This window comes from Stegostoma tigrinum, chromosome 14 (genome assembly GCF_030684315.1).
Source record: "Stegostoma tigrinum isolate sSteTig4 chromosome 14, sSteTig4.hap1, whole genome shotgun sequence".
NCBI classification, from domain to species: Eukaryota; Metazoa; Chordata; class Chondrichthyes; order Orectolobiformes; family Stegostomatidae; genus Stegostoma; species Stegostoma tigrinum.
Genome location: NC_081367.1, coordinates 25,907,508 through 25,934,481, shown reverse-complemented (window position 1 = coordinate 25,934,481; position 26,974 = coordinate 25,907,508). Strand labels below are relative to the sequence as shown.

The following is a 26,974-nucleotide window of genomic DNA, read 5'->3' as shown; positions in this document are numbered from 1 at the left end:
CCCAAGCCAAATGCCAGTGAAGCAGGATTCTAGAAAGGAGATAAACCAACCATGGTTAACCAGGAAAGTTAAGAATAGTATCAGACTGAAAGGAAAGACGTACAATGTGGCAAAGATTAGTGGTAAGCCAGATAATTGGGAAAGTTTTAAAAACCAATCATAAACACAACAAAACAAAGTAGACTTTGATGACAAATTTGTGAACAACATCAAAATAAATAGCAAGAGCTCCTTTATACATATAAAAAAGGAAAAGAGAAGGGCGATTGTCTGAGTGGAGTTTGCACATTCTCCCAGTGTCTGTGTGGGTTTTCTCCAGGCACTCTGGTTTCCCCCCACAGTCCAAAGATGTGTAGGCGAGGTGGACTGGCCATGCTAAATAGCCCGTAGTGCTCAGGGTCATGTCGATTAGGTGGGTTTTAGGGGGATGTGTCTGAGTCGGATGCTTGAAGGGTCAGTGTGGACTTGTTGGGTGGAAAGGGCCTGTTTCCACACTGCAGGGACTCTCTGATAAGCCAAAGTGAATTTATGCCCCTTGGTGAATAAGGCTAGGGAAATACAAAGAAGAAATCAGGAAATGACAGGGAGTTTAAACAAATATTTTAAATCACTAATAGTACCCTAAAATGACCAAACATCCAGGGGCAAAAAAAATAAATACAATACTGTTATTAGACAAAAAATGCTAGGAAAACCACTGGGGCTCAAGACCAATAAATACTCTAGACTTAATGGGATACATTTTAGGATATTAAAGGAAGCAGTCACAGAGATAACAGATGCACTGGTAGTAATCTTCCAAGAGTCAAGTAACGACAGGCATGTTAGCTTAATGGCTATTACTGGAATATGTCAGAGTCTGTTACTAAGGATATAATAGCAGAGCATTTAGAAACACAGATCATCAAGCAGTGTCACTGTGGCTTCATGAAGGGGATGTCATGAATGACAAATTGACTAGAATTCTTTGAGGTCATCTGCCCGTCTTTACACATGACTACCTTTAGCAACTGTCCTCCCAAAATTGGTACGACCAAGACAGATAGTATTAACGTAGACAATAGTAACCTAACCAGTGAAGTCAGAGTAATGAAGAAAGTTTTCCTGACCTATGTGTAGGCTAACAATATCAGGTCGAGGTCCCCACAACTCCTCTAAATCTGTTAATTTTTGTGCTGATAAACTGCTTGTTTGATGTAGTCATTGAGGAGTTACAGCCTCTTCAAAGTGAATTTCAGAAATGTAAACCCATAATGTTGTGATTCCAACAAAAAGTTACATCCTCCCAAAGAACTCTGACACTTAATCTAGCTGAAACTTAAAGTTAAACATAAAGCCTCTCTTAAAACATGCCTATTTATCATGTACTGCCATCTTTACAACAGAGGCTGTTGTGAATCCTATTACAGGGTGCCTATAAACAGCTTAAGCTCTGCACTGTACTTAAATGTCATATTTGCTCCATCCTTCAGAAACTAGGTAAAGTCACCTTATTTTCAGAGGAGTCAATGAATGCTCATTCATTAGAGAAATGGACAAACAGTGGTGTGTTTAACCTGAGGGTCACCACATCTTAGGTGAGGGCCAAGGCTCAGAAGGCGGCATCTTCATGGTGACCTCAACTAGTGTGAGAATTGAGTCACACTGTTGGTGTCATTCTCCTAATTTAAACCAGCCATCCAGTCAACTAAGCAGACTAATCCCTCCAAAAACTACAACCTCATCCAAAACAGTCGTCTGTATACTGTCCCATAGTTGGTCATTATTACATGCCTGCTGATTTACAAACACTGCATTAAATTGAGTCCCTCACCAACATTACTCCGGCATTCTCTAGCTTGTGTTTGAAGGATAAATGACTAAGGTGTTCCAATAGCTCCACAATTAATTACAATCATCCCTTATCTTGCATTAAAGAAGCCATGTTTAAAAGATTTAATATACAAAACACTTTATTCAATTAAAAAAAGGTCATTTACAGTGAATGTGCAATTTCTGGGCGTGTTGATAAAACACGCTGGAAGACTGAACAAAATTTGCATTTTCAGCCGAAGAACTCAGAGTTGAACTACAGCTGTAATGATAACCGCAGTCCAAATTGCAAAGTGAAAATTTACGCAAGTGTAAATGTTCCAAAATTTTGGAATTTTCCACACCTTCAAGGTTGTTGAAACAAACAATTTTAGTTGTTCAAATTTCTAAATTTCATGTTCTAATTCAAATAAAACATTAGCTATTATGCAGATAAAATACAAATTTTAAATATATTGAAATCTTGATCTTTATCCAAGTGAAAAACTGCATGTACAAAATAAACAATTTTATCTGAGAGTGTCAATGATTCTTCCATTATAAAAGTACACTATCAGGTTTCTTCCAGTTTCTTTTAACCAGCTTCAGAATTCTGAAAATTTAAAATAATTTTGAAGTAATAATTTTCTGTGTGCATCTTCCAAGTCATTTGAGTACACTTCTAAATGCAAGTGCAGACACATGGACATTGTAGTTCTCTGGTAGCTGCAAGAGGAGCAGAAGTAATAAATGGAATGATCCCACCAGATCATTCAAGCAGAATAACTATTAGCTGATTCACAAAAAAATCTAGCTTTCAGCACTAGCCTTGACATCAAACCAGCAATATCATAAAGCAAAATAGCTTTTAGATAGCAAGACAGTACATGATTTGAAAATCAAATGACCAAACTGTAGACAGAATTAAAAACAGAATAAATCTCTTTAAACCAATCCCAGATGTCAAATGCTTGTTCAGAAGCACCAATTTATTCCAGGGTCAAATAACTTTTGGCACTCATCAGGGCTAGGTAATTTAAAAAAAACTGACATGTCCTAGTCCTAGTGATTGCAAGAATAAAAGGTTCAATGTCTTGTCTCCTTTTAGCAATGTTTGAAATTCTGGACTATGTTTTTTTTAAACTCGGCATACTATGTCCCTAACTGCTTGTTTATAACATTTGTTCATTTCTGAGTTTCAGGTAAATATTGAAGATACCACTACTAAAATATTAAAGTGAACACTGAGCAGCTTTTACCATTCCTTTACATTTGGTTTGATGTCAATGCTGTTATGTGAGAGAGAATCTATTTTGCTCAATTTATTTTATAACACCATATGATGCCCTTACTTGTGCACCAAGTCTGGAGAGGTATCTGTTTCTTACTGCAAAAGAACTCATTGGTTGAATTCTAGCCAAGTCCTCCACTTGCTGTTGACGAATGCGTTCTGCTCTCTCAGCCCTACGGAACAAAAGCAAATTAAGGAAAACAAAACATTTAGGTTATTATTGTATTAGGCTTTGAACCAAAAATGTCAAGTACTTGTCACCAAACGTATTAAGTGACCAAATGAGATCACTAGTTTCATGTGTTTTCTATGTAACATGTTATGCAGACACTAGACCATAGAATTCAGACATCTCTGGTCTATTTGAACTTATTCCTTTTTCAATGATTTGATCTTTAAATTGTCATAAAGGTTTGAAAGATGCTCTCTTGATTCATTGGCTAATAAATCCAAGAGATGCTCAGCCTCGAAATATATACTTTAACGAGACCATGGACTGAAACTGATGCAATCCACAAAAGTCTGGGCACTCCTGTACTGGGAATAAAATTCAAGCAAAAGACAAGAAGGATTTTGAGTGTCATGGATCTCTTTTCCTTTGTAAACAAAAATAAGTAAACAAATACACATTGCTGTTTATTTGTGACTGAACTCGTTCAATTAAACATACAAAAAGTTTCACATGGATCATCTGGATACATCTGATTTTGTCAACTGATTTAACTTGTATTTAGTTGAAATTTTAAAAATGATTCTTTAATGATACGAAGATCGGTTCTACTTGCATATCAAAGAAAGTTAATTTGCAGTTAAACAATAAATATAAAAATGTACTGGCCAGCAGTCTTGCATTAGCTCACTGGAACGCAAGTTTGAAACAATGTATTACTCTCACAGCCATTCCAATTATTTCATTGACAGCATCTACCTTTTTAAAAAGAATGTGTTATTCATTTGTTTTTAGAAAACATAATGCATGGTTTTAGTTGTAAGCAGCAAACTGCTTCGTAAGCAGCAAATTCTATTATAAAGTTTAAAATCGTTCTTTGATACTTCATAGTTTCCAGTATAATCCAATCTTCATCAGTATTAGCACACAAGACAAAAATTATTGCTGCACAAAAGGTTACAAGTATGAGATTGAAATTGGAAAACTTACCCACTCATGAATAACTAGCTCAAATGTTGACAACATAATTAGATATCATAGGATGAGCTCCATATGTAACATTTTACAACTTTTAAAAATTATTCTAAGCACTTTGGAGCTCATAGCTCCCATTTAAATGAGAGAAAATACACTGTAAACATTTGACAACCACTTAGCATTACAATTACATATTTCAATGTTATCTTGCTATATATTTGCCAAAGTTACAACTGATTACAATCATATCAGCAGTCTTCAATTAAGTGCTTCCCTCCCCCTCTTCCAAAATCTTAAAGTATATTAAATATATTCTTCAAGTTGACGTTTTGATGATGATAGGTTGTGTACTTCTGGCCGAGAGCTGCTAGTCCTAATTCTCATCTGTAAAAAATTGCGGTGAGAGTTACTGTTATGAATAGAACTAAAACACTAAAATGACCACTTAAGGGTTTCCATTCCAGTTAAACTGCTTTTCTGTGCTGCAAGGTCACTAATCCTCTGCTACCAGTTAATACAGCTAATCACAGTGTTAAACTTTGCTAAAGCAGTATAATTTGAGATAATTTACAGATTTGAGTTGTCAAAAGTTTGACTGAGAACATTTAAAAAGCAATACAAAAGAGGCTGAGGAAATCACTGCAAGTGGTACTACATGGCAGTCTCTTGAGCACAGTGGTTGATTCTGACTGGATCTGAATTAAATATGCAGCAACATTTTTCTTAGTGAAAGACAAACAAAGGTGAAAAATTATTCAGTTTTAAAAGGACTGGCAAGCTTCTACATGGTGATCATGATTCTAAGTCAGATCGACTTAAAGTGGTTGTAGATATTAAAAATAGGTAGTTCTGGATGATTTAATTGGTGATTATGCAGTCTTTCCACTTAAGCACCAAGCCTAGTTGCCAATAGATGTACATCTACAACAGTAGTTAATGGCATCCATGAAGATGCAAAGTTTGGAAGTGTTTGGAAAGAAGAAGGAATAGTATAGGAGAATACCAACACAGAAAATAAAACAACTGAAATAAAATTTAAAAGACTGACTTAAGACAGCTAAGGCAATCTAATTAAGAATCTCAGACAGAACAAGTTAGAATAGGTAAGTGTGTGCAAAGCTTTGATTACAAAATACTTGAATTGTAGGGAGAAAAAAACCACACATGACAAGGAGAGAGAATTTCAACTTTGGTCACCTTGTTTTGTGCCCATTAAATGGATGTTAAGTCTAAAAATTTCATATTGGAATTCTTGCAGCCAATCAAGATCAGAGAAGCACTTACATCGTGGATTGGACAATCTCCAATGAACGTGTCCAAATGAAGCAAAAATATTCTAAAGGTCAGCATGACAACTGCAATTCCTTGCCACTGAGCATCCATCTGGATCCAATCTGCTGGCTAGCTCCATCCAGGAGTCAACTGATATCCCAACAAGCTTCAACGACACATGTACATGCTTGTATTGTATGCAGGGCAGAGCTTGTTTGCTGTATTTAAGTGTTTCAAGCTAAATTTGGTTGTAGCTCATATTTTTTGATTAGTGCAAATCTAAGAAGGAGGAAGACTATCCTTTTCTTGCATCCAAACCAGAGGTGCAGAACGAGGCTGACAGAAATAGACAATTTCTTTTTTAGCAACAAGATTAGTAATGGAAAAATAAGAGTTCCCTTGAAGCCCAAAAGAGAAGGCTAAGAAAGTTGGAGGAAGCTAGTCTAGAAATGGGACCCAACCCCCACGGAACATGCCACAAAGGAATTTAAAACCTCCGATTAAACTTTCCAACAATGAGTAGTGGCTCACATTTCAGGAAGAGATTCGTTAAAAAAGCCACACATTAAATGATTTATGATGCTCAAGATTAGGTTATAAATAAGATTTCAATTAAAAGCTCAACTCAGTACTGAATTAGTTTATTAGGAAACAAGTATTAATCACCCCAACAAATAGGACAGCTGTTGCCAAGTTGCAAATGAAACAGAATTTTGTATTTTCGTTTTATATCATTAGAACTGGCAGGTTAAAATAAAAAAGAACCTGTGCTTGATCTTCTTGCTTGCAGGCAAAAATCTGAGAACACTGGGGAGAAAGCTTTCCCTGCATCCAAATGACACCACATCAGTTCAAGACAATGAGTGCAAAGGAAGAAAAACATTGACACTAACCTTTCTCTTTCGAGGAGAAAAAATGAAAACTCTACTCTGATATTTCCTTTCAACACACAAAATGAATAAAATACCAAACGGGAACATTCAAACAGTAGAATTACCAATAATTATTGAAGAGCACAAACTTCAATATCCCTGAGCCTTAGAATACTACAACTGTTCAAGGTAGCTTTCAAGTAAGTGCCACACAAGAAGTTAACACTATAGCACATAGACGGATGGGTAATACACTAGCATGAATGGAGAACTGGTTGAAGGATAGAAGACAGAAGAGGAATAAACAGGTCATTCTCAGGTTGGGAGATTGTTGTTAGTTGGATAGTGCTTGGGCCCCAGTTATTCAACCTAGATTTAAGATTTGAATGTGAGAACCAAGTGCAGTATTTCCAAACTTGTTAATGACAAAACTAGGTGAGAATACGTAGGGGATGCAAAGAGTCTTCAAGCTGATCTCGACAGATTAAGTGAATGGGGAAGAACACGGCAGGTGGAATATAATGTGATAAATGTGAAGTTAATCTTTTTAGTCATTTAGTAATTGGCTGAAAACTTGTATTTGTAATGCTAATGATCTCTGAAGGGACCTAAGTTAGATCTTCCACTTGACACATCTAGCTGAAGATCAACATAAATGCTTCAGCTTTAACTTTTGCACTGATGTGCTGGGCTACCTCATCATTGAGGCTGGGGATATTTGAGGAGTTTCTCTGCCAGTGAGTTATTTAATTGTCCACCACCTCTCACAACTGGATGTGGTAGTGTTGCAGAGTTCAGATCTGATCTACTGATTGTGCAATGGCTTAGTCTTGTTCATCACTTGCTAGTTCTGTTTATTGATTGAAACTTATTTTTAGGTATGCCTGGTTCTGCTCCTCGCATGCTATCATTCAATAATCATTGAATCAGGACTGATCCTCTGACTTGATGGCGATGGAGGAGTGTGGGATATGCCAGCTGGAATACAATTCTACTGGTGCTGATAGCCCACAGCACCTCCTGAATGATCAAGTTTGAGCTGAAGATCTGTTCAAGGCCTATCCAATTTAACAAAGTGATTGCAGCGGAGGGGAGGCAATGGCCCCATGGCATCATTGCTAAACTGCCAAGCCAGATGCATGGATAATGTTTCAGGGACCCAGGTTTGAATTCCACTACAGGAGATGGTTGAATTTGAATTCAGTAAAAATCTGGAATGGTGACCATGAATGCATTGATGATTAGTGGAAAAACCCAGCTGGTTCACTAATGCCTTTTAGGGAAGAGAACTGCCATCCTTACCTGGTCTGGCCTACATATCACTCCTCACTCACGGCAATGTCGTTGACTGAACTGCCCTCTGGGCAATTGGCAATGCACCAGGTATGCTGACCTAGCCAGTTACGCACTCATCTTGTGAATGGATTAAAAAAAAAGTAACACCCAACAGGATGGAAAATGTCTTCATCGTAAAAATGGGATTATCTCAACAAGGGGTTGCACGGTGGATTAGTGATTAGCACTGCTGCCTCACAGCGCCAGCGATTTGGGTTCAATTTCACCCTTGGGCAACTGTATGAAGTTTGCATGTTCTCCCCACGCCTGCCCAGGTCCTCCGGTTTTCTCCCGCAGTCTAGAGAAGTGTAGGTTAGGTGGATTAGCCATTGGAAATGCAGGGTTATGGGGATAGGCTGGGGATGGTGGTTGGGTGCGTTGCTCTTCAGTGGGTCAGTGCAAACTCAATGGGCCAAATAGCCTGCTTCCACATTGTACAGGTTTTTAAGGTCTGGGCAGTGGTCACTCTGACTGGTACTGTCATAGATAAATGCATCTGTGGCAGGTAGATTGGTAAAAGTGGAGTCAAATATGTTTTTCCCATGTTGGCCCCTTCACCACCTGCTACAGACTGAGTCCAACAGCCCAATATTCTTTATGACTCAAGAGTACATTTTGCAGCCTTATCATCCTCAATGCTTCCTTCAAGCCATATTCAAAACAGAGCAGCACTGATTCATGGGATCGTCAGCATACCTAGTGAAAGTTACAGACAGGACACATCCAAGGATAATGATGATATTTTCTGCGTGAGGCATATAATTCCATGACTATGGCCCATTTCAGGCTGTTGCATAACTAGTTTGAGGGACTGTTCTCCCAAATTTGCTAAACCATTCAGATGACAGTTAAGAGTCTACATTGCCATGAGTCTGGAGTCATAAGCGGGCCAGACCAGGTGAAGGCATTACTGAAATAGAAGGGTTTTATTACAATCAACAATGACCATCATTAGACTTTTATCTTCAGATTTTACTGACTTTGAATTCCACCATCCGGTGCGATATGATTCAAACCCAGGTCCTCAGAATGTTACCTGGTTCTCTGGATTAGTAATCCAGTGACAATACCACTATGCAATTATCTTCCCAAATACATGAAATATGATCAATAATAAAATATATAAGAAACATAATCTGCTCGCAGCAAGCACTCCTTAAGTTTAGATTGGAGCACGGTGGTGGTGCAGGACAAAGATTCCCATGCTGTCTGAAATGCCTTGAAGTGAAATCAACATATTTCCCAGGAGCTTCAGCAAACACTTGACTAGCTTCGTGTGGGAAAACAAAACAATCATCTAATATTATAAGAAAATGGAATTAAAACTTGGAGAAAGGAATCATAACCAACATTAGATATTATAGAACATAGAATGTTACAGCGCAGAACAGGCCCTTCTGCCCTCGATGTTGCGCTGACCTGTGAACTAATCTAAGCCCGTCCCCCTACACTATCCCATCATCATCCATATGCTTATCCAAGGACTGTTTAAATATAGTTGAAACAATTCCATAAAGTTACCATGTTGACATTTCATGTGTTTAGTATTTTGCACGAGTTGACATACTATTTCACGAGAATCATTTACAAAGAAAGGGGTGACTCTAGACTCATGCAGATCAGCAACATCAAGACTGCAGCAGCTTAACTGCAGTCATCACCATCACAAATACAGTTCTATAACTATTTACAAAGTCTGTTCAATCATGGGCCAATTTCAATATTTCAACAGATTAAATTTCTAAATCGTCTTAAAGATAAGCAGTTGCAGGCACGTCTGGACAGCAAACAGCAGCCAGGGCTTTTTTTTCCCTCTAAGATCAAAGCACTCCATTAAATGGTTTGGTTGAACCACACAATCTAAAACTAAATAACTTCAAGGAAAACTTGACCAGTCAGAATCAAGCAACTGTTTCAGATCTCAAAGCAAAGAAAATCATTCCTGAACCAGGTTATGATGCATAATATGATTCCTTTCAACTAAAATTGTTGTTAAAAGTTAACAATTAGCTTTTGTGCAGTAGTCCTTGCATTCAGATGCAGAAGCGGAAGAACCTGAGGAAAATACCAAGGAGCAAAAGCTATTTAAGAAAAGCACGGAGTGTGAAAAGTATTTGAAACAGCGCATAAATAAAACAATTTGCAGCTATTTCTCGGTGGCTAATACCGAGAAATGGCCATTATTAAAGACTAAACTTGGATGAATGATACATGGTAGCACAGAGCAAAGCATATCAGAAGCTCTTACAGGCCATCTGAGGTTGGGCTTACTTGCAGATTATCACTTACTGCACATGTCAATTTCTCCGTGTAAGCTTGAATGGGGATGGAGTGGTGGGAGAAAGAATCTGAACAGAAAGAATCTGAAAAAACATCTCTGCCACTGGCATTTGAAGAGGAAAGGACCAGGTTATCATTCAACAGTTGATGTATCACATTGGGATACTTAGAAGTATGAGGGAGAATATATGGACGCTCTCAAAATTCTGATCAGATTTTGAACCAATCTTCCATTTCTTGGCAGCGCATACATAGTTCATTACTTTTTCTGTAATGAAAATTTCTAACCAAATCTATATCACTGATTGAAGAACTGGGAGCTACAGCATTCCTGTACTAGAGCCATTATTTCATTGCAGTAATACAGAAATATGAAATAAATATTACAAACAGCTAATTCACTTAAAGGAATTACATTCTTAATAGTCTTTCCCCAATTCCAGTAACTACAGGTTACACTACTTTTGAGGATGGGGTTAGTTAGCCCAGTTGGTCAGTGTATGGTTCACAATAACTCCAATACAGCACGAGTTTAATTCTCGAACTGTTAGCGAGGCTGATCTACTTCTTTACCCTGCTTCAAAATTGAAAGCAATGGCAAAAAGGCCAAATTAACAACAGAAGCAACAGGTCATTAGCTGATAACGAACCAGGGACCTGTCTTTGAGCAGGGCCCATTTAAAGGCAACATCCAGGATAGGAAAACAAAATCCAATACATTTAACAGGCTCAATATCAGAAAAACATTGGAAGCCATGTTGACGTAAATTAAGTTTATCCCATATGTCAAGAGCACAGTAGTTCACTACTTAATCTGTTGATCAGGACAGTTCATCAAGCAAAAAGCTTAACAAGACAGAATAGCTCAAGTCACACATAAGAAAAGACAAAAAGCAAAGTCCACACTGCTTTCACAATGAACATTAATTTCTGCAGAAATTGAGATTTCATATTATTTGTAGTTTTTTTTTAATTCTTCTGTATAGTTAAAGTTCTGAACATTTCGCTCTAAAAAGAGGAAAGTTCTTATCTTGTGGATTAATACCAGTGAAATTTATTGATTTTGTTGCACAGTAATGAGGCCAATGTTGACATTCAATAATATCAAAAACAAATCATGAGCCAATTTTAGTGGACTGTGAATGAAAAATAAATCATTTCCATGTAATTGTTCTGCGTTCCTGCAAAATCTTTCTATGCTACTTCCATAGTAAGTTTAATGATATAATTACTGGATTGAATCCCATCAAGGAGGTCACTAAAATAACCAAAAATAAGAAGAATTAAAGCAAAGACATTTTCCCAAATTTTGGTCAACATTCTATTTTTCACGACAAAAATATTCAAATATTAATTACACAACACCCCAACAAAAAATTATGGCAACCATATAATCTCAATGAACATTTCCCTTACTCGAGAAGGTTTATAACAGCGTAAATAGTGGTGCAGAAAAGGGTCACTCAACTGACTCCTGGGAGAAGAGGGAACATAAGGAGGAACCGTGAGACTGTTTGACCCTCCATACATTCTACTTTAGAATAGCAAGAGGTAATCTTATTAAAACATACAAGATCGTGAAAGAACTGGACAGGATGCTGAAATGTTTCTCTTTTGTATTCCCTTTTGGGAAACGCTGGAAATAGGGATACACTTTAAAAATTAGGGCCCATCTAAGATGAAGATAAGGATTTATTTCCCCTCCTCAGAGGTCTGTAGAGTTCTTTTCCACAGTGTGCACTGTAGGTAGGGTCACTGTATATTTTTAGGGCTTAGGTAGAGAAGATCCCTAATTAAGAAGGGAGGCAAAGGGTTTACAAATTAGATAGCAAAATGAAATAGAAGCTATAATTAGATCAGCCATAATTTGATCTCATCTAATGACAAAGCAGACTCGAGCAGACAAGTGGCCTACTCGTGTTCCTATTGCACACACATGTAAATCTTGAGTGGCGTACTCTGAACAAATGGCTTATCCACAGTTGTTGTTAATGCAGCACAACCAGAAGGCACCTTCTGCTAGGATAGTGCCCATCATCTTACTGTTTTGAGGATTTCAATAATAGTTTTTCCAAAAATCCATGCATTGCTCTAAATAAAATTGAAAGAAGTCATTAGTTGTCTCTTCCCATGTCAGATATCCCTTTACAGGGGGTTCTGCAATAATGCATGTTCTGGCAACATGAATTGGCTACAACACAACTGACGAATAGGGAACGCCATGTCTGAAGTGCAAACTTGTGTTGAATGTAACGTGATTCTATTGAGTAGTCATCTTGCTCTCAGGAACCCTTTGCTAATGAAACCTACAGTGTACTTATACAATGCTGTGATTCAGAGTGTCCCAGAGAAATTCTCCCTGTCAACCTTCACTAAAACTGATAAGTAAGAAACAGCAGTCTGTTGTCAGGAAAAGTAGGGTATTGGGGACTGTGAAAAACAATATATCTAACTTACCATGACAGGAAACACTGTTAGGTATACGACTTGGGTACAACAAGAGACTCCAGCAACCTATTTAAATAATTAGTCAGATCACGGTTGACTTGTGTTTCAATTTGATTTTCCCACATTTGCTCCCTATCCCTCGATACCCTTGCGGTGTGGTGATAAGATCACTGAAGAAGTTGGAGTTGCTAATGGCAACATACACAAACATGTATGTTGCAGTGTGGAACTATGGCTAGTGGTGTTAGAGTCTCCAACGTTCTTTAGTCACATGGCTGACCAGGAATCTCTCCCAATCTTACAGTCTGCTACTGGCAGTGTTGGGAGAATTTACCAATTGATGCTCAATCTTTGTGAATACACCTTCCTTGGCCACTGAGTTCTGAGGCAGGACTTGAACATGGATCTTTTTGCTTACAAGAGGGTTACACGCTTCACAACTTCAGGATGTTACAAAGAGCTTGACAGCCATTAGAGTATTTTTGAAGTGCAGTCTTTGTAGAAAATGCAGCAGCTAATCTTCATACAACAATCTACCACAAGCAACAATATGATAATGATCAGACAATTTGTCATGGTGTTACTGACCAAGGGATAAGTTTTTTCTAGGACACCTGGGTAACTGTCCTGCACTTTTTGGAAATAGCGAGGATGTCAATCTGAGAAGGAGCTGCGATGCCCCTGTCACAGTCAGACCAACCTGTCAGAACAGCTGCTGACAATAGAGCTTTCTTTCGTGTTACACTTTTTTGGTGGTCTGTCCCAACCCCACTTTTCACGGGCCCATTTATATAGCACCGTTTTCTATAACATGCTGCTGCACTGGAACACAACAATTGCATTATTGCAGAACCCTCTGTACACATACTTTTGGTTGCCAAAAGTGATGGATATGGGAGGACTTTCTCATATACAATAGCACTCAGATTTCCTAACTCACTGGCCTGTAGCTGAAATTGCTACCATTGACATTAAGATGGTGCAAACTGCAAAACTGAACTGCATATTTAGAACCAAGAAGGATTGTGTGACTAAGTACTAAGTTCTCAAGAGGTTACTGTTTCTTGGCGACTTCACCCACGATTGTCCATTTTCACATGAATAGTGACAACCAATAAAGTGAAAAAACAACCATACTAACATTTTTATACATCCAAATATACACTTGGTCTCTAATCATATACCAAACTTTAAGGCTCTTCTTTAAAATAAAATCAAAGTGTATGTAAATAACAAGTTCTACATCCAATCTTAATCACATTAAAAGTCATTAAACATATGCCAGAAGGGTGACTAAGGAGTGACCACAAAATTTGGTAACAGCCAAGATTTGATTTGGAAATAATGCTTTTGTCCCTAGGAGTCACAGGGCGTCCTACAGCTACACAAAATGCATTGAAAACTAGAAATTTCCATCCCAGAGTCTTTTCAAAATTAGATCAACACCGTTCAAAGCACTTATTGCTTTCTTGTAAATCCTACACAAACTGGTACTTTAGGAGCATTCAAATTATTTACATGTTCCGAGTTTCAGTGGAATATTGATTTTAACACACTGTCATTCTTATTAAGGGTTTCTTGGTACAAAAAAGTCTAAGATCCATCATGCAGGGCAAAACAAAACTAATTCAGCACATGGATAAGCAAATTCAGAAAATGTATTCCTTGCTGAATTGTACATTTTAAAAATTATTCCTTCATGAAATGCAGCTGTCGCCAGCAAGGTCAGTGTTGCTTGTCCACCTCTAGGTTGCTGTTGAAATGAGCTACTGCTAGATCACTTTACAAAACAATTAAGACTCAACCACATTGCTGTGGATCTGGTTTGTTATGTAGGCAAGACCAAGTCTTAGGTAATGTCTTATTGGTATTATCGTTAGACTGTTAATCCAGAGACCCTGGTAATGTTCTGGGGACCTGGGTTTAAATTCTGCCATGGCAGATGGTGATATCTGAATATTAAGATCTAATAAATGACCATGAATCCATTGCCGACTGTTGGAAAAACCCACTTGGTTCACTAATGTCCTTTAGGGAAGTAAACTGCCATCCTTATCTGGTCTGGCCTACATGTGACTCCAGATCTACAGCAATGTGGTTGACTCATAACTGCCCTGAGCCATTAGGGATGGGCAATAAATGCCGGCCTAGCCAGCAAAGCTCTCATCCCGTCAAAAAGTAAAGACAACAGATTTCTGTAAGAACAAGGCTTAATTAGCTGAGATGTTACCAATTATGGTTTTCTCCTAGGAGGCTAGATTTCTATTCCAGAATTTTTAATTCAATTTAAGTTCTACCACCTGTCATTATGGAATTTGAACCCAGGACGCTAGAGCAATAGCCTTGGCTTCTGGATTACAAAAACAATGACATTATCACTGTGTCACATGTTTCCCCAGTGTTGAACACCATTTCTTAAAATAATAGAAAGATTTGGGAATTACGAAAAGAGATTGTATCAGTCTTCAACGATTTATATTTCTTGTCTTTCTCCACATGACAAGAAGTTATTTATCTTAGAATTCATACATTCAAGTATTTAGCAGTAATCGGTACAATCACTTAAAAAAATTGAATCACACACTTCTATTAATAACAATATTCACCAAATTTATGAGCACTTACTCTGCTGCAGCAACAGCTTGGAGTTTTGAACGCTTCCATGCAGTCACATTGAGATCACCTTCTAAAACATTGGAAGAGTATAATGAGCAATTGTGGCAGCATTTTGAAATATGATGCAAAGAAAATTTGATTTTACGTTCATACCAGTCAACAAATCCACGAAATAGAGCATTACAACAGCTATCAGTGCCCCTACAAGATAAAAACACAACCTATAATTACAGACTGACAACAGTAACAGTGAACTGAAATGAATCAAAACTAAAAGCAAATTTAGTTCAGGAATTCAGTTTTAACTGCAGTAAGAGTAAATAAAAATAATTAGAAAATATTACTTTGATCTTGGTAAAGGTGGAAATTAATGCAACCCATGAAATGCCTTCTCAAAATATATTCTGCTTTGTTTTGTAAAGAAAAATATAAATATGCTACCATTTAACTACCATTATTCAGGATGGTGGGGGTGAGGTCAAGACAACTATTCACGTCACCATTTGGAGGGAATTTAAAACTTGCAAGTATGGAAAAGATGCACCAATGTCTCAAGAAGAATGATGTCCAGTCACGTCTTGGAATCTTCAAAATAGAAGCAAACAAATTCAAGGTGGAAGCTTGAACTGAAGAGGTCAACTTTGAGCAGGTTTAAATGAAACTGGAATATCTGCTTGAAAATTAATTCAGGGATAAGGATATGCTGTCTGGGAGGGGAAAGAAAATGGAAGCAAACCCTCAGCTCAGAAAATCACCTCGGTATAGCTCCTGGACAATGAAGTGACCAATAAAGGGACAAACTAAAATATAATGGTGGAAGGGGATTTTCAGTCATATGAAAAAGTAAACAAGGAACATTTCTGTAAGTTAAATTACCAGTTACTGACTGAAATAGCGTTAAAGTGGCTTCTACCTTCTTTATTGCAGTAAAAGTCTTAAAACATGAAATCGCTTTGCACGATCCTTTCAATCAACTACTAGAAGCTTGAATTCCATTTTGTTTAAACAAAAGCCACTGGTGTCCAGAGGGCTGTAACAGAGGTCCCTTGTAAAATTACTCATTTTTATAAAAGCATTTTTTTTTAAAAGCATTAAATTCCATGCAATCAAACATACTGAATATTTTAAAAAGAATTAATAGGGAAGCCATATGCCATCCTTTGAAGTTAGCAAAACTTTACCTTTCAGCATATTGACTGGTTAGACTGGCCCATGCAAACTTTAGATACCTTTCATTAAAAGTCAACTGGCATATGAAAATGATTTTAAAAATGCTGAAAAGACAATACTTACCATAAAGACAAGCACAGAAAAACACTTCAAGAAATAGATATCCTTTGGAATCCAATATGCAACCTGCAGCAATTGCAATTACTGCAAGACCCAAATTCTGTATGGACTGCATGCTGAAATGACATTTGTAGACATTAAGCCGGGGGGGGGGGGGGAAATATTGACAGCATAGATCTATAGCATAAAACAAAAATAGGAGTCTATAATGAATTATTTAATTTCTCAAAACATGGAACAGGAGGGTGTTGAGAATAGAACACTCAAGAAATGTATAAAACAAAATGTATAAAATGCTCTTAATAAAATATGGACATTTTAAAGCCATTTTAAAATGTGGTCACAGTAACGTAGGAAATGCAGAGGAAATTTGTTGACACTGATGGACAATGAGATAATTTGTTCAAGTTTTTTTTTTGAAATTTATGCCACGTTAAATCTAATGATGTGATTTTACTGCTCGCACTCAACTCACAACATTGAAATTCTTTTTACAGTGCAGTAAACAGGCAATACAAATATAAAATTCTCAAATGATTTAAGAAAACCTCATTCATGCTGATCCTTTGCAAAGGATATTTCTTTTTTCAAACAGTCCTGAAATATTATTTTACAATATTTAATGAGGATTTTGCAAAACTTGGACATCACAAATTGGCCTTAAGGCAAAGATCCTAAGAAAGTAGGTCTGGAGAATGAGAGCATATTTTTCATTTTGCAAGAGCAAGAGTGAGAATGTTAAATAAAATCTCAAAGAAAGAACCTCAGTTACCGTGTCACTCATGTTTACCCAGTGCATAAATTCATTAGTGAATGTGGAATCTGAATTCTTTTCTCTGGCATACCCAATTCACTTCCCATCTTATCAGATAAGTCTTCCCTAATGTAATCACCTTAAAGTGGAAAATAATGAGGTAAAACTATTTTGAAACTAGTGTCGTGCAACAAGAAAGTTAAATCAGTAAATTTGTAATAAAGAAATCCCCATGGAAGAGTAACCATTGAAATAGAATTTAGAACTTAAGTTACATCTGATGCTAAGGTTTTAAATCTAAAGGCAAAGTGTTGGAATGAACTTGCCAGTTTGCAAGAAGTTTGCATTTTGGAAGCATTCAAAATGATTCTTAGTCATGACGTTACTTCTGGAAATGAATACAGGACAGCAGAAAAAGCAAATAGAAGGTAACCGTAGGTATTAGATTTCAGCCCACTGAAGAACTGAGAGTTCAGGACAGTGTTCCAGCAAGCAGGACTTTTGACAAAAAAGGTCTGTGTTGAATAATGAAACAATGTGCAAGATAGTTGAAAGGGACTGAAACAAACAAAGATGGAGTGAATAGCTCAGGCACATTAAAGACATGAGTGTCCGTACCAGATTGTGAACTGAGAGGTTTGTTGGACGTTGGTTTGCAAATGGATTGTGATTGGTAAAGGGGTCACCATGGAGAATGGACCTATTAATCTCGATTGACAGTTAACAACTAAGCCTTGTTTAATTTTTAAACTTGCAGGTTGTTTTTGCTTGGACAGGACATTGGTTTATTTCTCAGGGCAATGTTGTCAAATATTTTGTACAGTTGAAACTGGAGCAGTGCATGCGTGTTCTTTGTGTGTAAAAAGGACATGTAAGGTAATTCATGACCATGCCCATGCTCGTTAAACTTAATATATAATACAAAATGTGATATTTCATCGGACAATAATTGCTGGATAATCCTGAATATGCATAGATGTTGTCAGTCAGGCTTGTAGTACGCACATGCAAGAAGCTACGTATATTAATTCATAGGGCACCTATCCTTGCACACTCAACCAGATGGTTGACAAAATAAGCAAAGCCCTGATCAAAGTTAACCTGCCTGATCTAGCATTTAAAGAAAGCCTGATTTCTGTTTTCTAGCTCACTGGAAATCAAGCACTGATATTCCCAGGCTCATCTCACAGTCCTTTTTATGTAAAAGTGTGCAGAATTCCCTACTTTACCTGTGTTTTTAAACCCAGGTAACAAATGCATGGACCTGGTTTCTGTAGCTAACAAGAATGAGAATATTTTACAAGTAAATAGTTTATAGCTACAGGTAAACAATTCTAAACCACTGTCAGTTAACTCTGTTGGTTAAAACTCTAACCTCATCTACACCCAAAGAGACGGACAAAAACTGGATATAATGCGCATAGTGAAAGACTGGGAAGGCAGTTTGATGGCTCCTGTGTACATAATTTTCTGGGGTGATTCTTTGGCTTGTCAGGACTTTGTTCCTTGATCTTCTTTCTCCAGGTACTTTCACTTGTAGGAGGGAGACAGCACACTTGCAAAGACTTTGACTTACTCGTTGAAAAATACAGTTTACAGCAACTATTGAGGTGAAGTAATGGACTTTCTTTAGGCTTGAGGCTTTTTTAAAATGCAGATATTAAGTCAGCAACTTCCTTTTCGGAGATCAAATAACTTTTGACAAAACTCTTTCTTACACAGGGTATTTCGTAAATCTCATAGCTGTTGGCAGACAGGTGTTTCTCCTTGCCGAGTGGTCACCACTCAGCTATTTGTTGACCCCTTTAGACTCCCAGTACCAACCTGACAGTTCCCCTTGTACCACAGCCATATGGAAAACAAGCGTAAGTTCATTTTATCAACTGTGAGGACACAACTCTTCATTTGAAGCCAGGGTGCATTACCAATTAGATTACATAACATTTCTCCAAACATCATGTACACTTTAATATTTTTCTGTCCTCAGTAGTAACCAAACTGTATCATACCATTTTACTGTAATCATACAAAATCTGCAACCATATTCAAGTAATTTTGAAGCATTATTACTTACAAGCCGTAAGCTGTGCCCAGCTGGTGCTCAGGAACAACAAAGGCTACCATTGGCCACAGGGCGCAGGCAAGCAAAGAGTAAGATATTCCCAACAGACTCTAAAATTAAACATGTTTATATTAAAATCTCCTCTTGAACAAAAAAATTTTTATTCATTTTGAGGCCACTGGAAAAAGTCCCATTATCATTTCTTTAAAAAAATTTCTCAACTATGGAAAACAACAATTTTGACACAAAGATGCTACAATTGTGTAATAAAATAAGTGAAGCATAAATCAATGGAGAAAAACACATTAAACTTCCCTCCCTGCTGAAAGATAAACAAAAGTTTGAAGGTTTAAAGTCTTAATTTTACACTAATGGCAGTAGTTTCCCAATTTCCACAGCACACTATGATTTTGTATTTCTAATCCCAGCTTTAGAGCATTCAAGTATCAAAGTAATTTCAAAAATTTCATGAATAAGTGCACAGAGGAATAAAGGACTAAGATCTTTAAAAAAAACATTTATATTGAGCTAGATGCAAAAGGGAATTGCATAGAAACTGGACCAACACATTTCTCAAAATTGGACTGGATCTCAACTGAGTGATGAAATAAAACCATTCCTTACTAACTGAATTTAATGCAAAATGAATTAAATGGTCAAACTAGCTCTTGCTAAATGATAGCTGAAGTTATAACTGATCATAGTTTATTACACCACTTCTCAACACATTTAAAATTTTATTACCATAGCAATCCAAGGGTTCCAGAAGGTGAATGCCAACATCATGTGAGCAGCCAATGTGATCAGCACAGCACACATAACCCAAAATATATTCTTTCCTATTTTATCCACCAGAAGTCCCAATGCTGGTGAAGCTGGGGCAGAGATAATATACACAATGCTAGAAAGAAAAACAACTATGAGACAAACATTCAACGTCATATTAGCATTCAACTGTTTTGTTAGTCCAAACTGTTATGATCCCTGGGTTGACTGATAACTTTTTTTAAGATTCCGTGTGGAAACTGGCACTTCGGCCCAACAAGTCCACACCACCCCCTGAAGCATCCCACCCAGACCCATCACCCTATAACCCACACACCCCTGAACAAGACTGGCAATTTAGCATGGCCGATCCACCTAGCTTGCAAATCTTTGGACTGTGGGACGAAACCGGAGCACCCAGAGGAAACCCACGCAGACACGGAGAGTATGTACAAACTCCGTAGACAGTCCCCAGGCTCGAATCGAACCCTGGCACTGTGAGGCTGCAGTGTTAATCACTGAGCACCATGCTGCCCATTTTTTTTTCCCAAGAAAACTTATTGAACATATCCTTCCTTATCGCTGCCAATACCCAAGGTGAAGTCTTCCCTTACCTTCCCAGGATGATCCCTGTATCTCCCCCCTACAAGTAAGTTTCAATTCGGAGTGAGCAAATTTAGGAAAATGCAGAAGATTTCAAGTTTTAATACCGTAAATACAAATAGCAATACAAATAATATTTTAATGCACCCAAAAATCTCTCTCCTTGTCTATGCTTCAATTTATGCCTTTTGCTGATGTTCACCTCAAAACAGTCCGAAGTAATTCTTAGCCCAAGGGCCTACTGTCTTTATTTGCCTTTTCCAGTCAGATAATTTTAAAGTACCAAATTGTCTTTCATGTTGAGTAATACTTTAATGATCCTGCCCTCTTGCCTAAGCTACATAAATCTTCCAATGTTGTTTTAGGTTCTCATGAAGAAGGGTGCTTCAAATCAATGTAAGCTTCCACCAGTTTTGTGTTGAACCACAGAAACATGTTGTCTCTACTTCTCTGTGTGCTCTCAATTTCTTGCAGATGGACTCTTGATATTTTTGGGAAATATTTTCTGAAGAAGGGTCCCGACCCAAAACATCAACTTTCCTCCTCCTCTAATGCTGCCCGGCCTGCTGTGTTCCTCCAGCTCCAGCATCTGCATTCTTACTATCTCTGAACCAGCGCTTACAATTGCTTTTTATAGATTTCTCCCCTCTCAAAGCCTCTCTCTATTGTATTGCGAATGTTATGGGCCTTGTATCCAGGTAGAAATAAAAATGATCTATCCAATACACCTCAACTTGATTTATCCTGAAATTAACAAGGCAGATTAAAAGTATATCCATTTACAAATCCTGTCAGAGATTAAAATCTAAATATGAAAAACACAGCTGCTAAGGCCATTGCTTACAAGTGAAAATATCTCATCTCTTCTTCCCAGTAAAACAACCTAGAATTCCTTGAATATTAAACAACCAAGCCAGTCAGGCATGTTGGTGTTCAGAATTCAGAACAGGTCACAACACTGCCTTCAGTTCTCTATTTTATGCAAATTTAAAGTAAGAATCTTACAAAATCTCACATTTCTAATCAAACTATATTTCTGATTTTCAAGAATCTCAAGTTTCATTTTGAACACATCTGACTAAACTCCTGCAGTTTGAAAAGCAGTTCAGATGTGCAGCACATAACCCTATCAGACCCACACTTCATGAATCTACTCATATGCAGACAGAACTTTTTAAACAAATTGTTTCAGAAGATAGCAACTTAAAATTGTGTTTTGTGGCAGAGTGATCAATATTATTGCATCACTTGCAGAGTAACAGGATATATGCTTCCCTCATAATTGCCTTTGCTGTTCTCAAACAGAAACAGAACACTGAAGATGCCAAACAAAGCAAAGAAGCTCTTATCACGTATTCATGTGGTTTCAAGGGTGAAGTTTCAGAATAACTTTAACCATGATCTAAAAGCATCTGAGCAACTATTGAGACACACACACAACAGAATCCAAAATGTATTTTTTCACATCATCCACCAGAAATCCTAGAACTGGTAAATCTCAAGCAACGAAACTGTATGCAATACAGAGAGCCATACAGCATGGAAACAGAACCTTCAGTCCAAATAGTTCACACTGACCATGTTCCTGAATTAAGTTATTTAAGATTCCGTGTGGAAACTGGCACTTCGGCCCAACAAGTCCACACCACCCCCTGAAGCATCCCACCCAGACCCATCACCCTGTGATGTGCCTGCGCTTGGCCCATATCCCTCCAAATCTTTCCTATTCACGTACTTATCCAAATGTCTTTTAAACATTGTAACTGTACCTGTATAAGCCACTTTCTCTGGTAGTTCATTCCACACACTACCACTCTCTACATTAAAAAAAAGTTGGTCCCCCATGTGCTTTTTAAATCTTTCTCCTTTCACCTTAATAGTATAGTTAAGAACTCCCCAGCTTAGGGAAAATACCTTTGCAGTTCACCTTATCGATCCCCCTTATGATTTTATATACTTCTGAGGTCAGACCTCGATCTCCTAAACTCCAGTGAAAACTTCCAGCTTATCCAGCATATTTTTATAACTCTAACCCTCCATTCCTAGTAATCTCCTGGTAAATCTTTTCTGGACCCACTCCAATTAATAATATCCTTCTTAGCAGGGCGACCAGACTGTACACAGTACTCTAGAAAAGGCCTCACCACTACTATGCAACCTCAGCATGATGTCCCAACTCCTATACAGTACTCAAAAGGTCTGGGCAAAAGCGACAAGCATATTAAGTGCCTTCTTAACCAACATGTCTACCTGTGATGCCCTACCATTAAATATGTAAGTTGGGTCCTTACTTGTAGTACCAAAATACACTAACTTATATTTATCTAAAGTCCATCTGCCACTCCTCAGCTCACTAAATTCATCAGGATTTCTTTGTAATTTTAGATATCCTTCTTCATTGTCCACTACACCAGCAACTTTGGTGTTATGTGCAAATTTGCTAACCATGCCTTCTATATTCTCATCCAAATCATTTATATAAATAACAAACAGAAGTGGACCCAGTATCAATCCCCGTAGAATACTGCTGGTTATAGTGCTCCAGTCCACAAAATAGCTCGCCACTACCACCCTCTGTCTCCAACTGTAAAGCCAATTTTGTATGCAATTAGCAATAGGAAGGAGAAAGAAAGTCTCAAATGTCATGAAGCTGAGAGCTAGATCAGTTGTTTTGGGTAGGATTTAAGAAAAATTGGAAAGTAAAACAGATGCAGAGGGTCTTGGTTTCTAGGTTTCTTAAAAGTGTCATCATATTTTCAAAATTAACCCTTATCATTTGTACCTCCTATTACATGTTGTCATTCCATATATTCACAATCTCAACTGTTATGAAGGCCACTCCACATGTTGTCACCTGCTCTCCAGAATAACACTGTGAATTTATTACCATTCTTCTGCCCCATTACCCTGCACAATTTTTCTATTGAAGTAATCATCTAATGCCCTCTTGAATGCCTTCATTAAACCTGCCTCCGCTACACAGTTCATTCCAGACCCAAACCAGTCACTGTGAATAAATGATTTTTCGCATGCAACATCAATTTTTTTAAAATCACTTTAAATTCGTGCCCTCTCACTGTTTACTTTGTTCAGCATGCTCACAACTTTGAAAACATAAAATTTCACTTGGCCTTCTCCTCTTCAAGGAACACAGTCCCAAATTCTCAAATCAATTTCCAAAATTGATATTTTTCATCAACCTTTCGTGCGTCCTCTCCAACACACACACATCTTTCCTCAAATGTGTAACTGGATACACGATACTCCATCTGAAGTCCCTCGCTGTCTCTCTTTCAAGTCTAACTATTATCTCAAACAGGTTCAGCAACAACCTCCCTGTTCTTGTATGCAACTCCAAATAAAGCACACTGTATACTTTATAAGGCACATCCTCTACCTATCCAGGCACCTTTAATGATTTATACACAGATACACCCAAGGATTTTCTGCCCCTGAATGTCCTCTACAACAGTATTCTTTGTTTTATTGTTTTTTTCCAGGTTACTTCTACCAAAATGGATCACCTCACGCTTTTCCACATTAAATTTCTTCATTCACCTATCTACCTACACCACCAACTTACCTATCTTTCTTAATAGAACATCGAAAAGTACTGCACAGTACAGGCTCTTCGGCCCACGATGTTGAGCTATGGAATATTACTAATCCAAAATTAAAATAACCTAACCTACATTCCCCTTAATTCACTGCTGTCCAAGTGCATGTCCAGCAGTTGCTTAAATGTCACTAATGACTCCACTTCCATGACTACCACTGGTAAACTATTCCATGCGCTCGCAACTCTCTGGGTGAAGAACCTCCCTCTGACGTCTCCTCTATACCTTCCTCCTAACACCTTAAAACTATGACCCCTTGTGGCAGTCAATCCTGCCCTGGGGAAAAGTCTCTGGCTATCGACTCTATCCATGCCTCTCATTACCTTGTACACCTCGATCAGGTCACCTCTCTTCCTCCATCTCTCCAGAGAGAAATGTCCGAGCTCAGTCAACCTCTCCTCGTAAGACAAGCCCTCCAGTCCAGGCAGCATCCTGGTAAACGTTCTTTGCACCCTCTCCAAAGCCTCCACATCTTTCCTATAATAGGGCGACCAGAACTGGACACAATATTCCAAGTGTGGTCTCACCAGGGTTTTGTAGAGCTGCAGCATAACCTCGCTGCTCTTAAACTCGAACCCCCTGTTAAGTAAAGCCAAAACATCATATGCTTTCTTAACAACCTTATCCACCTGGGCGGCAACTTTGAGGGAGCTATGCACTTGAAAACCAAGATCCCGCTGTTCCTCCACACTACCAAGAATCCTGCATTTAATCCTATATTCAGCATTTAAGTTCGACCTTCCAAAATGCATCACTTCGCATTTATCGAGGCTGAACTCCATCTGCCATTTCTCAGCCCAGCTCTGCATTCTGTCAATGTCTCGCTGAAGCCTGCAATAGCCCTCGATACTATCAACGGCACCTCCAACCTTTGTGTCATCAGCAAACATACTAACCCACCCCTCAACCTCCTCATCCAAGTCATTTATAAAAACTACAAAGAGCAGAGGCCCAAGAACAGAGCCCTGCAGGACACCACTCAGCACTGACCTCCAGGCAGAATACTTACCATCTACAACCACTCTCTGCCTCCTGTCAGCCAACCAATTCTGAATCCAGACAGCCAAAATCACCCTGTAACCCATACCTCCTGACTTTATGAATGAGATTTCTTGAAGTTCCTTATTTTTATTTAACAAAGTTTCCAAACTTTGTATCATCTGTAAATTTTGAAATTACCCGCTGCATGCCAAAAATCTAGATCCTAAGTACAAATCAGAAAAAGCAAGGGCAACTGGGGAGCTCCACTATAAATATCCTCCAACTTCCAGTAGGGAAAATAACCATTTGTGAATAGGGTTCTAAAGGAAAATCTTGATTCATGTGCAATGTTTAATTGGGAAAGCAAACACATCTTGCTAAGAGAAAAATATTCTGATTATTCCATTCTGATAAAGTGCACAAAATACTTTTACAATTACTGACTCCAGATCTTTAAGTAACAGAGTACTATTGCTGAAGTGCTGTGCACACCATGACATTTTGATATCTTTCGAACAGATTATTTTAAAGACAAGTAAATCAAATTGATCAGGTCCAGCTGCTGGCTATAAATACCTGTTGATTAAACTGGCTTGTTTCAGAGAAAAGTTGAATTTTTCAATGAAGAATACTCTGTTGGAATAAAAACCACATCTTGGTCAAACATATAGTTCAAGAACAATCGATAAGTTGTAGACACATAAGTGAATTCTAATATTTAAATTTTAGTTTGATACCAAATGGTAAACAGTTTCATACAGGATTCAAATTTTTCTTTGCAATGGGCGACAGGAAGGGAATAAAATGAGAAAATAAATCAAGTAAATTCCATAAATTTAGATATGATAGTACGGAATCCCAACTGTGGAAGCAGGCCAATCAGCCCTTTGAATCCACACCAATCCTACAAAGAACATTCCACTGAGACCCAACACCCCTACCCTATCCCTGTAACACTGCATTTCCCATGGCTAAGCCACCTACCTGACACATCACAGGAAACTATGTGAAATTTAGCATGGTCAGTCCACCTAGCCTGCACATGTCTGGGGTGTGGGAGGAAATCAGACCCTGGAGGAAACCTGTGCAGATATAGGAAGAATGTGCCAACTCCATAAGGACAGTTGTCTGAGGCTGAAATCGAACCCAGGTCTCTGGTTATGTGGCAGCAGAGCTAACCACTGAGCCACCGTGCCATTCCAGTAGATCTGTGTTCAATTTATGGATTCAGGGTGAATGTGCTGTCCAGTGAAGCTTTATAACAGAATAAAAATAAAGTTACAAGTTTAAAATCAATACAATTGTCAGCAGTTACTGTATAGATCAAACACCCTTCAAATATAGAATAATGCACTGGGCAAACCACGTTCAGCAAGAACACAATGAAAAAGTAACATACCACTCTAATGAGTGTTATCAGTAGCGAGGAACTGAGACACCATCAGGGTAGTCTAACATTAAGTTTTTTTAAACCATTACCATTTACCACAAAAACCAGCAACTGGCCCATGCATGCACTTCAAATTTCTATTTCATGGCCCTGGAATGAATTTCCTCAGTTGTGAGCAAACTTCAGCTTGAGCCTACAATACAGTACTGCATTGAGCTTAGTTTAATTTTTTTTCCTAAATAAACCAATTAACATGTAATAAACAAGCGTCAGAAACAAACAAAAAGTATATTGAACATTGTGTTAAGGACAAAGTCTAAAAATTACTTCACATTGCTATTTCTACTCATATACTCCACTCTACTGGAAATATAGTTAAGATAATCAGGACAAATATCCACTGGTTACGATAGTCACAATGGCTTGGCAAAGAGTAGCGATGCTAAACTGGCTGTCTCGC

The 26,974-nt window shown here is 37.9% G+C and overlaps 1 protein-coding gene across 2 annotated transcripts in view; it reads right to left on the bottom strand.

Annotated features, from left to right (window-relative positions):
* Positions 1–1,956: 1,956 nt before the first annotated feature.
* The window catches only part of mfsd1 (major facilitator superfamily domain containing 1), a 47,346-nt gene continuing 22,328 nt past the window's right edge, over positions 1,957–26,974 (bottom strand). Inside the window, exons 10-17 of one of the 2 annotated variants that reach the window (XM_048541791.2) lie at positions 25,701–25,757; positions 19,903–20,059; positions 19,171–19,268; positions 16,346–16,458; positions 15,206–15,253; positions 15,062–15,122; positions 3,144–3,255; positions 1,957–2,517 (exon numbers count right to left, since the gene is read on the bottom strand). In XM_048541791.2, coding sequence (XP_048397748.1) covers positions 2,458–2,517; positions 3,144–3,255; positions 15,062–15,122; positions 15,206–15,253; positions 16,346–16,458; positions 19,171–19,268; positions 19,903–20,059; positions 25,701–25,757 — 706 coding nt within the window. In that variant the 3' untranslated portion in view covers positions 1,957–2,457. Of the gene's footprint in view, positions 2,518–3,143; positions 3,256–3,705; positions 4,614–15,061; positions 15,123–15,205; positions 15,254–16,345; positions 16,459–19,170; positions 19,269–19,902; positions 20,060–25,700; positions 25,758–26,974 lie in introns of those variants that run through there. The other variant, XM_048541792.2, reaches the window with a different exon arrangement.